The sequence below is a fragment of the Metopolophium dirhodum genome, chromosome 8 (assembly GCF_019925205.1).
Source record: "Metopolophium dirhodum isolate CAU chromosome 8, ASM1992520v1, whole genome shotgun sequence".
NCBI classification, from domain to species: Eukaryota; Metazoa; Arthropoda; class Insecta; order Hemiptera; family Aphididae; genus Metopolophium; species Metopolophium dirhodum.
This window is the reverse complement of record NC_083567.1, coordinates 13,321,217-13,337,386: the sequence shown is the minus strand read 5'-3', so window position 1 is coordinate 13,337,386 and position 16,170 is coordinate 13,321,217. Positions and strand designations below refer to the sequence as shown.

General features: G+C 32.2%; 1 protein-coding gene across 3 annotated transcripts; it reads left to right on the top strand.

The window, feature by feature from the left end:
• Window positions 1–712: 712 nt before the first annotated feature.
• On the top strand, window positions 713–12,023 carry LOC132950026 (uncharacterized). Of its 3 annotated transcripts, none has more exons than XM_061021210.1 (6): window positions 713–870; window positions 4,952–5,093; window positions 7,050–7,301; window positions 9,300–9,482; window positions 11,240–11,485; window positions 11,735–12,023. In XM_061021210.1, exons 2-6 carry the CDS (start codon window positions 5,003–5,005, stop codon window positions 11,752–11,754), a joined length of 792 nt encoding a protein of 263 aa, XP_060877193.1. In that variant the 5' UTR covers window positions 713–870; window positions 4,952–5,002; the 3' UTR covers window positions 11,755–12,023. The 3 variants fall into 3 exon arrangements, with proteins under 3 accessions (XP_060877193.1, XP_060877195.1, XP_060877194.1); XM_061021212.1 differs by lacking the exon at window positions 713–870 and adding an exon at window positions 2,113–2,280; XM_061021211.1 differs by lacking the exon at window positions 713–870 and adding an exon at window positions 3,829–4,006.
• Window positions 12,024–16,170: the final 4,147 nt, after the last annotated feature.

Sequence of the window (16,170 nt, the reverse complement as noted above, 5' to 3'; positions counted from 1 at the left end):
ACAAATTATCGTAATATAAGAGATAAATTTATTTTTTCAAAATGATTGCGAGGTTTCAACATTTTATACTTCATAAAGTCTAAGCCATTATTTTCTAATATTGTACTATCTTGATTTTAATGTAACACCTATTTACTCAATTTTTGACATTATTTTATAATAATAATAATAACCGTATTTAAAATTATTTCTGAAATGTTTCTAATTTGAGTTCCAAAAACTTAAGAACATAAGACTGACAATAATATTATACGTCCAATCAACCTACCTTCCTAATAGTTTAAAAAACACAAACGTAACGTATACATATTAAAGTAAAATATATCGGTGGAATATTATTTGGTTGGGTAACGAAACAGGTAATGGAGAATGTTCAATTTTTTTTTTTTTTTTTTTTAATTTACAAAGATACAAAGATGTTCTTAACATAATAAACAGTCGTCTAAGACGTCTTGATCTCCACATTTGGCCTGTTCGACGTATGCACGTCTCGCCGGGGACGCATTTATTTATTTTTTATACGTTACTTTTTTTTTTTCTACGTCCGGATCTGTGCTTTTGCAAGTGGCCGCATGTGCGTGCAATTTTAATCGGCGACCCAGGGTCACAGAGATACTTCATAAATGAACGTCTTGTATTATGATAAGCCAAAAAAAAAAAAAAAAGTGACCATTTAGTTTTTTTTTAAACAATATTAATACATATACACACGCCCGTGTATTGTTTGGGGGCCGAGTGGGAGGCGCGTTTCGTCAGATCCGAGCTTTATCTATTTCGAGCGGGACCTTATGACGGCGACCGAAAAAAAGTACCATCCGTTATAATTCAGTGGCGCGAAGGGACCGGCTCAAGCAACAAGACGGTTATCAGGTAAATAATACAATATTTATAATAAAACTTGTATATTTTTTTTCCCCATCCACACCTTTACCTACGCATTATCATAAATTATTATTAATTATTTTTCATAGTATTTTGATTTTATATTTATTACTGTTTTAAATGATTTTATTATTATATTAATTATATTTAATGATTTTTTTACTATCCATAATACAGTAGAGTCTCGATTTTTTTCTTGCCTTTTCAAATGTTTCTAATTTGTGTTTGAAGTATATAACTCGAAAAATACATAATAAAATTCGAAATTATTTTTATTCCCCTCGTGATTCTAGTTATCGAGATTCGACTGTATATAGGTACCTATAGGATTTAAATGTTATCTTCTCAATAATAGTTATCGTATTCTTTTAAATTTGCCCAATCGAGATTTCTATTTATTTAACTAATTCATGGAAGGAATAAAAAGTTTCTCATCGAATTGTAATAATTAAACCTCATTATAATACAACGAAGAAATATAAATATAAAAATGTAACTAACTAAATAATGTTATAACTTAAAACTTTTAATGTAGAACGAGTCATAGTTATAGTATAGTTAAAAATAACTGCAACTTACAATAATTACTCGGATTAAAAAATAAATATATTGGTACCCTTACAATCTACGTTCAGGTTATATAATTAAATATCAAAGCATAAATAAAACTCTAACACTACAAAATATCAAGCAATATATTATATTGATTTTATTTGATATTTCAATATTATATTGATCGTCAATAAAACGATAACATGAAAAAAAACTTTAAAAATAATAATTTAAAACAATATGATAAAAACATGTAGGTAACAAGAATTTACGGTGTAATACAATTTGATCGTGGCTTTTGTGATTGGTCCAATTGCAGAAGTATAATATCCAAATTTTCGTTTCTTGAATTCTTGTAACAGTTACACCTCTATAATACACGTCGTGACAATTTTATTATTTTTTTCAATAATATTTTCCTTCCATTAACCGTACAATATACGCGCGTAGCCTAGTTGGCGGACTTACAGTAAAATGCAATTCGGGTTTTCCCTTTTTCGGTCAGTGGGCTTTCGGTCTGTCCGATTGTGTGTCCGAAATAAGCGAAGTGCAAACGAACGGTGGTTGGCCCGGATTCCTCGGGTTTATTATAAGTCTTGGCCACCATCCATAGTCGGTATGACGGCGGCAGATTAGTGGTTTGCGGGATGTCTATCTTTAAAGTCTACTAGTTTGCACAATACTAAAGATCGCGAAATGTAAAATAACGACGAGAATTTATTATTATCGTGCGATAAAAATATGATTGTAGTGTTTCAATAATTATTCATTTTTAAGCGCAGCGTGTAACCATTTAATATAAACTCCGGTGGATAACTAACCTACCTAATCTGTTACACGTTTTTGGTAAGACGATTTCACAGAATCTACCGAAACACACGATTAGTAAAATAAATTATTATAACCTAGTATGAACTTTTATCCTTAAAACACCGTAACCATTAAACACATTTTGTATTTGTATAATATACATATACAATACAACAAATGTATGTATTATATTTTTTCAATACCAATATTTATGTAATATTGACGCCCAAAAGGGTAATAGAGTATACACAGAGTTGTTTATAATATAAATATTACATTCATTTATCTTTATAATAACTAAATTAGTTAAATTTATATTAAATATAACAACTAATATTGTACATAGGTAATAACATTCCAATAATATTATCAAATATTTTAAAATATTAATAAAATATCTTAACGCCTATACCTATCTGTGAGAACAATTTACTACTCAAAATTTAAACATAACAATATTAATCATCGACTCAATAGATTACGGGAGTGTGTAATTTTCGGTACGTGTTTATTGCCCCCATCATTATTATAAATTAGGCATCAACCGACTTTGCCAATACAATTTTAAATTAATAATAATATACAACACAAATTATATTAGGTAGGTACCTAGTTATCTATATTGTAGGAAAAATAAAAAAAAGTATTTTGAAGTTTTCTCACTTATACGCGTGTGTCGTATACATTCATGGTCAGACACGATGTATTTCGCTTTCGGATTATGTAAAAACGTACTCGAGAACCCTAAAAAAAAAAAACTCATTATAAACAGCCGTCCTTAGACAAAATAATATAAATGGGTCTCGGCTGAACACGGGGCTGTTGGCCTAACCTTTCTCAAGGAAAATACTTGACCCGGTGCCAATGATCAACGTCTATTTGTACACAAGTCCAAAAATCCATCATTTGGCTTCGAATTTACGCATGTATCAGTCAATAGCCCGTTGAATAATTGCATAATCTTAAAAGATGTTCTAATTATAATGAAATTTAATTGCTTTTCCAGACAGTAAAAGTCGTTATCGACATATTATTATTAGATTTGCATCCAATACGTTAACCGGTAAAATATTGATATAATAATATAAACTATAATATATAGGTAGGTAGTGATTTTATTATTATTTTTTTTAATATCAAAAGCGCCGCCGATGGATCTATTATTACTGTCCGAAATATACGCGTTTGTAAATAATACAACCTTGGTCAATATCTATATTAATAATAACATTATATCATAGCAGCAGGCTGTCAACAGCTTATTACCATTGGTATATACATTTATCTTCGAATAAAAAACAAAGTCCTTCTTCTCATCAACATCCGATGATCTTGGGATTTACGGGAAAGCAAATAACAACCAAAAAAGAAATCAAAAAAAAAAATAATAATAATAGAGCAAAATTCATCAAGGTCAAATGGCCAATAAACAGGCGTCACTTTTAAAGATGCGTGCAAATTACGGTATAATAATAGAGCAGGCTGGGGCGGTGTATGCCAAAAAAAGCCCACGGGAAACTGTCGTGTAGCCCCCAACGGTTTCCAGATGCCAATTCTGCACTTGAGTTTCGCTTCTCCCTCCAATCGTTCGCAATATTTATCATAACGAACACTAATTTATAAATACTATTCGGCCGAAACAACAATACGTGCGTAGTTCGGGAAATGCCGATGATGGTATCGTTGAAATAGGAATCTTCAGTATACTTCGAACTTGCGTGGCTGACTGGTGTGGTACATTTATCTGACTCACTTACAACAGGTAGGTAACCGACTTAACGTTTGAAACGGAATTACTCTTCATATCATTCACAATATTTCGTTATCATCTCTCGATATCCAAACAAATTTGTTTATTGATCTATTATAATACAACCGTTTTATTTTTAATCGGCTTTGATGAAAAATTACTTAAAAGTTTAGGTACGCAACTAACAATTAACATCCAACAAGTTTAATTTACCAAATAAAATAATAGGTAATTACAATAATATTTCACTTCAATAATATTTTTTTTTTAATACGCTCGGGATACGAATCGAATTGTTTTGATACTTTTAAATAATTTTAAAGATTTTTTAATTCACAATAATAAATTAAACTGTATGACGTTCAGTATACAAAATATATTATGGTGATCGCGCTTTCGTGATAAGATGGACCGTTTAAACGCTTTTCGTGATAAAACCAATTAAATCTACAGTTACTCCCTACCATTTTTATCAGCATAATTTATTATCTTCAATATTATTCAACAATAAATACATTTAAAAATTAAAACTATAATCGCTTACACTATTATAGAGTGCTAACAGTAAAACTTTGTCTTCGATTTCTGCTAACATTTTTTTTTCAGTAGGTAATAGTTCGAACTATACAAACGCCAATATAAACCCCCAAACACGTGGTACAAGTATATTGAACACTCAAATTGAGTTCTTAATAACAATGTGTTTTCTAAATGTCATCCAAAGAAGTGTACAGTAGTTGTAGACAAAGTGTTTCTACAATTGACCGTTCAAAGCCCGCGTAATTCGTTTTAAACTGTAAATCGACTGCGCACCATACTCCTGTTTCACTGTAATTGTGTGTCGGTCACACGATGGCTAACCCTCGTCACATCCTCCAGATTGAAGAGGGTCACAACACCTAGCGTATACATATACATCTAAAAGTAACGGCATGTCTTTTTTTCTTCTGTTTACAGGAAGTCTCTCGTTTTTAATTCATTACACCGTAGCCACACAAGAACACGAAAATGTTGAAACAACACCTTGACATGATCGGCAGGAACGAACCCATCCAGAGAAAAGCCAGATTCTGGCAATCCTACGTCAGAGCATTAAAAGGTATGTGTAATGTGCTATGTGCATAATAATATTATGGTTAGGCCACCGTACGATTTATTTTTCATTTCATTAGATATATTTTTCCCTCTCGTCTGCGGACGCATTCAGAAAATCTTATGAATAAATAAAAAAAGTTCTGCTTCCGAGAGACTTTCTGATCGTATGCGTGTTTTGTGCGATACGACGTGTGATACGAGTTATTTCTGTTGGTCGTTATATTCTGACCGACTGTAAAAAACACGCGACGACAGACAGTTAAATTTATTATCATCGTAGTAGAAACTAGGATGACTCGGCTCAAGTAGTACCTACCTATATTCAGCACGTTACAGTAAAGACCGTTTTGTTGTAAAACCGTATTCACGTTGTCACAACAACTCGTAGGCGTCTTTTAATTGGAACGTTTTTTTTTTTATGTTAAAATAGATTCTCGAGATCGTTAAAACACTGCACTACGTCCATTCAAATATAACTAGGCTAATAGATATTTTATGTCATTTTATTATTATTAATATTATTAATAATAATCGTATTAATTCAAATACAATTCACGAAAATTATGGCAGCTGTATGTAGGTAAAACGACGAGAGCCAAATGTTCGTAACGGTACATTTAGTGATAATTCAATTTTTATACAAAACAATTTTGATAATAATACACAAACCATCAACCAACTTACTGAAACCGAAATGCTCAATAAAATCTATTTATATCCATTATATTGTGTAGTGTCGCTCGTGGGGGAACTATTTTATAAACAACGCATTCCGAGACGAATATTAAATAACCAAGCTTTCGATTTGAATAAGTGCAGTTCCCTAAACGTTCGTTTTATCGGCAACTAAATATACACCGATGGATATCTATTGCACGATAAAAGGGTTTCAATAGTGTTACGACAATCCAATAATAAATGCAAATCGCTGGCCATTTGGACGTAAACGCGTTTTTCAATCAAATACGCAGTCGTGTTTCAGCTTTAACTATATAAGGGACAACATAATATGACAGTTATTTCCATCGATTCTACCACCTACTGATTTTGACAAGTGGTCATCCCATCAACTTACTATTGATTAAACAAAAATGTACATGAATAATAATTTAAAAAAACAATGTATTAATTGCCTACGAAATAATAAATAAGGTACTTACCAATCATCTACATTCTACAATCAAATGTAATAATCCACATCAATACCTATACTAATATAATAAAATATCAAATATCATAAAACAATATATTGTAAATTTTTTCAACACTTTGAATATCGTCACTTATTTATTTTTAATTACTTTTATTATAATTTTCACATACTTTCCTGGTTTCATTAAACTTAAAATTTCAAATTAGTAGAATCGAAAGCTAGGTTGTTTTAAAATAACCTGTATTGGTGGCAGGGGCTGCCATTGCACCTACTGGGATTTTTTAATAAACAATAAAAATGAATGTATAATAATGTAAATATGTGACTACCTATGTATGTATAATTCATTTAATTTTGCACCCACTGAGCTGATTTTCTGCGGGCGTCCCTGATTGGCGGAACCAATAGACGTCTTCCGTTGATACAAAAAAAAAATGCCTGCGGAATCGATTAAATGTCCTACTGTCTCGTAGACCCCATACAACAATTTCAGACCTATCTACTTGTGATTTGATTTTAAAATATAATAATATTATTTAAGACGTTACCTATACCTTTATATATACCTACATATTTTAAATATATAACTATATTATTTTAGTTATAAATTGAACTTTAAATTCAATAATAATATATTTATTATTTAACATAGGGATACCGAGAGTTTTTTTTGAATTAAAACGATATGTCATTATTAGATATAATATTTTAATCTTTTCGCGGGGGGGAAATGTTCGGGGGGAATGTGCTAATGTCAATCACATTTTGCGGCGTTCTAACGATATTGTTTCTGTTTCTCTCAAACAGGATCCGACGACATGAGGGCACCGGAAATCACACACTACCACACCCCCGGCAGAGGAGTGTTCAGGCCCATCTTGAGCGCCGACTACCCGACATGGCCCAGCTACAAGTCCATCTACGACGACCCAAAGCACCCATCGGACAGAATCAACACACCGGGATACCGTTACCTGCCAATCTCCAGAGACACATACGGCATATCGCCCAGGAACATTTACCCGCACAACTACCACTCCGACCGCTACCCTTCATACGGTACGTACTGATGACGACGTCGCCGAACACGCAAACCAACCACCGCTATATAATATAATAATAATATAATATGTACCGCTATAATAATAATAATAATAATAATAATACTATTTCTACACAGAAGCTATATTATAATATTATTATAATCTCTGTACACAACCAACAATCTAATCAACAGCAATAATAATCATATTAATAATAGTAATACATTGATCAAATTTCATTTTATTTCCGCAAACGATTTCGAAAAAATATCGCATATGTCACGTGCCGCCGAAGCGAGAATACCGATATATTATAATATTATGTTTATATTTTGTTTACTGTTATTTTTGTTATCGCGGAATTTCTATATGCGTGTACCCCGCTTTTGGGCCGGTCACGTTCGGCCATTGCGGTATTTTTTTCACACTTTCTACGTCCATTTCACACCAACCCGACCGAACGATCGGTGCAATAACTGTAATACTTTACGAACGACCGAGATCGCCATTCAATAATGACATGAAATCCCGTACACGTTACGAATTCTATTTCAAAACGTCCGTTGAATGCTCGGCACCGAGACAATCATTATTATATTATATCATATATTATACATCTTTATAATGAAAAGGCAATCTTTTTGTTTTTTGTTTTTTTTTTTTTCATTAAAATTACGGTAAATTTATTAATTTATTATAATTATTTAGATATCGCTTAGACAGACGTATAGGTGTTATCAGAAATAAATATTGTAGCGTATATTGATAAACTATATATTATTTTATACTCCAAAAGTATAATACTGTTACCGAATTCTGTTTTGTATTATGTATACAATATTGTTGTTGTTGCCTTTATTATAATTTTTTGTTTATATGATTTAATTATTTTTTTGAAATATAATTACTTACTATTTAAATATTTTGTTTCGCTATATTTTTGAAAACCCGTCACGCCTGGATAAGAAAAAAAGGGGCACCAAGTACCAAACGTGCAGTACTTACGTCCAATAAAACATCATTTGATGACGTAAATAAAAAATTCGTACAGAAAAAAGACGATGATCATTATGTATCAATATAATAATAATAATTATTATGTTATGTATATTATTATTATGTTCAAACAATGATTTTACTAAAGCTTCTTAAAGCCCGCTACCGCTTGGGTTCACCGAAAGTAATAACGTGATCTAACTTAATACCTAATTGATTGAATGGTAATTTATTTTTGTCATCTAAACATGCAATCTAAACCCACAGAAGCTTTGGAACCGCGTATTTATTAACTATAGTTCGTATACGAACCATTTTAAGCTTAATCGATGCGACTGAGTGAGTACAATCATACATAATATAACAAATCAATATCCCAGAGAGATGAACGCCTAACGCAGTAACCATATAGGTAAGTATGTAAAATATTATTATAATAATATGCACTTACAATAATATCGCAGTAGCAGGAGACGCTCTCGCGATGGATATTATTATTTTATAACACAACACAGTGGCGTATCCGGGATTTTGCCTGGGGGGGTGCCGCTTATGGTTACTAAATATTGTTACCTATGAGTGAGTTAGGAGGAGCTCACTTAGAATCCCTCAAAAGTCGGGTATATACCTACAACAAGATACACGAGGTGTACGCTGGGTATATAAAATGTCCCCAGCAACCTTATTCATACAAATTACAATTTTAATGCATGGTTACGTCTTCCGCGTAATACTTATTAACACAACCATTCATTTTTGAACTGTCATGAAATTTCGGGGTGGGGTGCAGCCCCCCTCCCCCTCTTACCTCCCGGTTACGCCACTGACATAGCAATATCATTTCCGATACAGTTTCCATCGATAACACGCATTATAATAATAATGCCTCTTACGCGCTGCTGCCATATACCTACATAACACACCTATACCTACATAACACATTATTATGCATAACCTACCTACGTGCCAACGAGTGCGATAAATGATAATAACGTGGGCCTATTATATCCGTGTTCAGATCACTATCACAGCGAACCGTACAAAGCGCTACAAGATTGGACGGATCATTTGGATCGCATGGCCGAACTGAACAAAATATTCCCCGGAGACCATCCGGCGTACTACGAGCCAAAGAAACCCTTACCGTTACCGGAAAGACGAGCGAAATCCCTACCGCCCGTCAGAGGTTACAACTTCTCAGGTAACGTTATCCGAACAGTCAAACTATTATACTAAGTACTTATGCGGCTATGCGGTATGCGGTACCTGTAATTAATAATGCGCATGTACCAGTTAGGTTAGGTTAGTTTTCTATCATTTTAATCTATTTTAACTATGCTATATATTGTAATCGTGTATATATTAACATGTGAGAGCAACTGGTACATTCGTGGGGGGCAACTGGTCAACAACATTAATAATTATATATACCTACTCATTATTAAATCATAAAAAAAGATGACTTGATATACTCGGGGGTATATCAATAAATCGTTGCATCGGAAAATCATTTCCAAAGCACAAACTGCTGGTGAAAACCATGATCGCTGACATATTATTTTCTTTATATAAAAATGTTGAAAACAAAAACGTACATTTTAGACTTTATAAAATCCTATAGCGGGATGTGAAAACTAAAAAAAATATTCTCGCGTCGAATCTCGTGTTACAAACGATAACACAATATCATCGTGATATTGTCCGCACAGATCATAGGTGCGCGTGAAATAAGATCATTAAGATCATAGATATTACGGTTTCTATAGTGTTGGTTAAAACATAATATTATTATAAACAGCGGTAAAAAGACTTAATGAGATATTCATTACAATAAGACACGCAGTTTAATAAACAGACTTTAACGCATATTATATTGTTGGGCTATTAAAAGTGTATAGTCAATTAGATATTAACGACGAGGAAACGCGTTTTGAACATAATGTCATAATGAGCGTTTTTGTGTGAAAAAAACATTGCTAATGTCTGTCAAAAAAAAAACTATACATCATTACGATTTACGACCGTCTATGCATTTGTTGCCCGTTGTTTGAATAAGTAAACCAGCTGATTCAGCTAACGTAATAGACATTCGTTATTTAAAAAACTATTAACGTTTTAGAAAATAATTTTTTTACATAATTTTAATTCGTTACAAAACAACATTTTTGAAAAAATTATAATTTTTATAATTTTTATCGTTTAAAGTATAAATTGATGTGTGGAGTTGTGAATCAACTTTTGGTATGCATGCCCTTGTGCTACAGACTACAGTTTAACTTAAAATAATTCTAACTTATAAACTTATAACTTATAGCTCATAAGCTACTCGTTCAATATTCGATTTTTATACAACAATTGGTTTTTATTATTTGTTGTATAATTGGTTTTTTGGTAAAAAAAATAACGCCTATACATAATATAGGTATAATATATTATCAAACTGTAGTCATATCGGGGTGTAGGTACCTACAATTTGTTTTTAATCAAAAAATTGTGGGTAGGTTTAATATTTGAGGTACATTCCTGTCCAGTTTTCATTGTAATATTAGACATTACGCGTCACGGCCGTTAAGGGCTAGAAAAGTCCCCAAACACAAACGAAATTGTGTGTTACTTTTGCCCCGCGAAACTCTGAGCCCATAGTCTATAATCGAGGTGCCTAAAATACACTTATGGGGTATAAGTGACATTTTTAAAAAATCTGATTAAAGTGCACAGCTAAAATACAAATTGTCCGTTTTATTTGGTTGTAAAGAGATGTTAGTGAATTATTTGTTATGTGCTGCGATCTGTTAGCGAATTTATTCTGGATTAGCAGGAAAGAGATACAAGTGCACTTATTTCATGCTTGACCATTACGAAATTTAAATAATGTCACTTATTGTACCACTTATGTTCTAGGCGCCTCATATAATACGACAATATGTGGTTTTTAATGTTGTTGTTTTTCTACAACAGGTTTACCTATTTACTCGACCGGCGGCGTTAAGAGACGACCACTGTCCGAGTTGTTTGAGCCAAGCGTATACACACCCAGGTCCAGATACGTCCGGGACCCATGGTGGTGGGAATACCCACATCTGAAACCCTTCACTCCGGTTAGTTCATCGTACAGGCCACCCGCAAAATCTTATCTGAGAAACAGCTACTTGTCACCGGTGAAGAGGACCTACTTGTGGGGACACCATCCCATCAGGCCGTTCAGTGAGTATTATTGATATAGTATATTATTATTATATTTATTATTTATAATATGAGTAATTATATTACTATTCGTATCATATTATTCACAGCGATTAGTTTATTACTCACGAGAGACATATTTAATATTTTGATTATTTTCCCATTGTTATTAATATTATTTAAACATATTAATACATCGGAGCCGTGCGCAAACACAGTACAATATTTACAAAACGTTTCTCTAATTTTGGCTTCGTGTTTATTTTTCAGCTCCAAGCTACTATTATTAAAAACAAAAACACAAAAACAAAAAAATGTCTCAAAAAAGTACAAGCTTTACCATGGGGCAGCCATCATCGTCTCCATCTAAAAGTTGAGTTCAAACATGAGACGCCACGCAAATAACGCAACCATCGTGAGAAGCTAAACAGTCGAAAATGTAATAATTTATTTTTATATACATCACTTCGAAACACTTCAGTCCATCAATTGCATTGTTTATTATTTATTAAATGTATTGACACACACACTGCGCTTTAATAAACAGAATCCGGAAGTCTGTTTTTAGCGTTTTAATCATTACTCAATAATACATATCACACACATTATAATATCATTATAAATGCATGTTAATATTGTACGAATTATTGACATGTTAATTGCCTCGTACACGTTTAAAAATAAACCATCTTACATTGATTTAAACTATACATCACATATTTTAATGCAACTGATCGATTATGAATCAAAAATGTAATCAATCATAATATTCAAGTCATACATTCTCATTCAGTCTATAATTAATTAATTGGCTACAATTTCGCAAAACGTATAAATATTTCATCGTTCTGTGCAGTACGAGCAAATGTTTATTCAAAATAAAACATTATATACGAGATAATTATAATAATACAATACCATTGAAGTCTGGAAAGGATGGCATACAAAATAAAAACGATTTTTTCAAGTATACAACTCAATAAGTGTATACTTATAATATTGATAGCATATATTTAGGTAAATATTAGACCACGTGACTGTAATATTATTATATATTACCAACCAATTTTGACGGGTCTTACAGTACGATGGATGAATTAACACGACCTATTGTAGATGTAGATTGGAATTGATACTGAATTCTCTCCGTGGCTAGTGGAATCCAGAGTACCTAACGGTTTTGACTTCTTCAAAAGTACCTATATAGGTTTTGTTGATTCGAGTGTTGAAAATTAAGTGTTGTATAACTTAGCTAGGCTTTCCTCATATTATTACAGCGACCACCGCCTATGGTCTCGTGTCAGCCTCAGACCTATACGACGAGCTGTTTCCATTGAATGATTGAATTTCATTTCAGTTATCGTAGTTGGGATCAAGCCCGGATTAAGACCTCTCGAGTCTCGAGGACCAAGAACTAATAATGGGTTGTGGGACCATTTAGCTTAAACGCTGGTACTCATGTAGGCACCTATCGCTATTTCGGTGGTTAGTATGCTGCCTACTGAAAAATATCACATACCACATAGGAACCTAGATAGTTAACCTACCTGTCATATTCTTATAAACGTTATACATTTTTTATTTCATCTTATCACGGGAAAACACTTGTTACTAGAGTCATTCCATTTACATAATACACAATACACATACAACATTGACAGTCATACAATTCTATAGTACTTAAAATTAACCATTATGGTAAATACCAATTATTGGTAACTGGTCCACCAAGGTCCAAGACACAACAACTTACTTTACTCTACATTTTGACGTACCTATAACAATATATTGTAAATTTATACAACTTTAAAATAATTGACAATGATGACCATCAGAAATACATTGAGTAAATTTTAGTTTAATAAATTGTAATTAATTAGTAGGTGGATTATTCTTTTGGTAGATAAATACACGCGTTTTGATTTTTGGTAGGTAGCATCCTACACGAGTACCTATCTGCCTAAGCCTAATCGCCTTCTAGCCAACCACATGTCTGAATCCTATTTAATCCACATATCGTTACCTACTTGCACATAAAAATTTAGTGTTATTGATTATTGTAGTAAATATGTAGCGCATAAGATTTATGTCATGTGTCATCAACAATAATATCATATTATTATAAAATATTTAATCAATTATCACCAACATTTTGGGTTCTAAACGCAACGCCTGGATAAAAACTGAATTAAACGTTTGCCGTGATAAACCGACAGAGTGCGTAACGAATATATTCTACACTAATAAAACAACGATGTGTCCAATAATATATCATAATTATTCATAATAATATATCAAAATAATAAAAAGCTACTTGACTAAAACTGGGTTGAATTTGAGTTGCAATTAATTTTATTTTTAGTTTTCATTATACATTTTCAATTTTGATTGGACGGTGACAATTGTCAATTATAATACATATACAAGTGCAGGTAATTACAGATATTACAATTTACAGTGAATGCCTTTGTCGGGTTATTGGAAAAGTTTCAAGTTTGCCACTCCATTATTTGTAATACAAATTATCTTGGCAATTCACGCACGACGTTTGATTTAGGCATATAATATAGAAAAAATGCGGTTTCGTTGACAAAAATACATATTAATGACGACGGTTGATACTTGACAACAACCACAAAAAAAAAATAACAATAATACACATGGCTTTTCAATATGGGTATGGTTATTTACAAAAACAGATAGTTTAATTGATTATAGTATTATGTAATGTGAACGTGTGCGAGTGACTGATCAGCTGATAATGACTTAGGTATTAAATTTATCTACGTGTAGTGATTACGTGGTTATGGCCTTTGGAGTGATATTGGGACCAGACGCCAATGTCTTCGTCCTCATCGGCATGTTACATATTTAGTGTGCAGGTCGTTTCACAAAAAAAAAAAATACACCGAGTAACCGTCCGTCGGCAGGAAAAAAGACTTTGTCTTTCACATGGCCCTATAGAAAGAATTCATTATATGATGGCATGGCGTCGTAAGGTCTAGTGAACTTGGGGGGTCAGGAATTGAGATGTTATAGTTCTGGTTACCTGCACGACCTATCCAGCGTGGTAGAAAGTGGCGATGTAGGAAGCTGCGAACTTCACGGTGTCGATATGAACGACAACAAATACCGCCTGGATATTGTTCGGGTGGTGGCCGCATTAAACAATTTGTAGGAATGTAAGAAAGGATTCATGAAATAATATACGTATTTACTTTTTCTGTAGCATTTATCAATTAAGAGTTACGGTCATTAAAACCATTGTATTCATTTTGAAACGCCCTGTATAATAATAATTAACACACTGCAGGGTTCAGAATTGCCATTAGTCCCGGTTTTCAATAAATAGCGTTCCGCTGTCCCGATAAAATGTTTCGGGAAGACCAATATTGTCTCGGAATCAAACATCAATAATTTATTATTTACATTTTGTCGTTTACTAAACATTTCTACAAGAAAAACAATAACATTTTTTTTTGATAAATAATAGAATGATAAAGTTTATCAATTGATTGGCTGCCAAAGTTTATTTTTGAATTATTTTTCTGGTGGAATATATTCGCTGTTTTCCCTCGACAGTTTTCGTTATCACTTATCAGTTATCACTAACTGATAATTCTTTTCTATTAGTAACGTTGAGTTAGTTTTTGCCTTACAAACTTATGTCGTAGAGCGCTGACCATTTCGAGTGATATAATAGTTACGTAAAAAAATAGTGTGTCAAAACTGGTTGAGTAAAATTTGATATGGCAACTCTAAATTAATTTGACTTTAACGTGAACGTTTCTTTTAAAGTTTTTAACACTACATAATATAATTTTTGATTCTAATTTATTAGAACAAGGGAGTTACTGCATGGCTTACAGTTATATGTATGACGTTATAATATCATTATATCAATATAATATAATATTTATAATTTAAAAGTTAAGTATCGTACAGTATAGTACCAAATACACTTATAGTGACAGCAGTCTCACTTTTTTTAAGAGGTGGGTAGTATAACTTGCACCTATGATGACATGATGTGTAATGTGTAGTTGTGGACTGTGGTGAGTGGACTAATCCCTAATTTCCTCTCCTCACGAAAAAATAATTTTGTAGTAGGAATGTGTAAACGTATGTGGTGCAGTATTTGGAAGAGATTTTATCCGTACTTAATCAATTATATCGTAAGTTAATATTGTATGATTAACTTATAAAGCTCATAATGATTAATGATGATGTGTGGGTGCCAGCTGATAAATTTCTAGCTTGGTCCACCGTGGAAAAAAAAATGATTAAACTGGGTTAGAAAATAAAAATATTTGTATTTGGCCCAAAAATATATTTATGTTAAAAGATTAAATGTAATTAATACCTACAATATTAATAAGAGTATAAACAATGATAGGTCTCGATATTGTTGACAGTAATGTAGTAAGATTGCCTATACTATACGCCGTCATATCTTGTACGTCAAAAAAATTATAATAATATTATTTTCATTTTTTATTTATTAATTCTTGCTATGATATAACCGACAGTAATTAAAAACAAAATGGAAATACGAAAATAATATTAATTTCTCGACGACACAATATGATACTCGTAGCTATTTGGTTGCCGCATGTCGGATATAATATGATATAGTTTCAAAATAAGATTATTTTTTATTCGTTTCACACAAATTATAACTGTTCATAATAATACACTATTTAAGT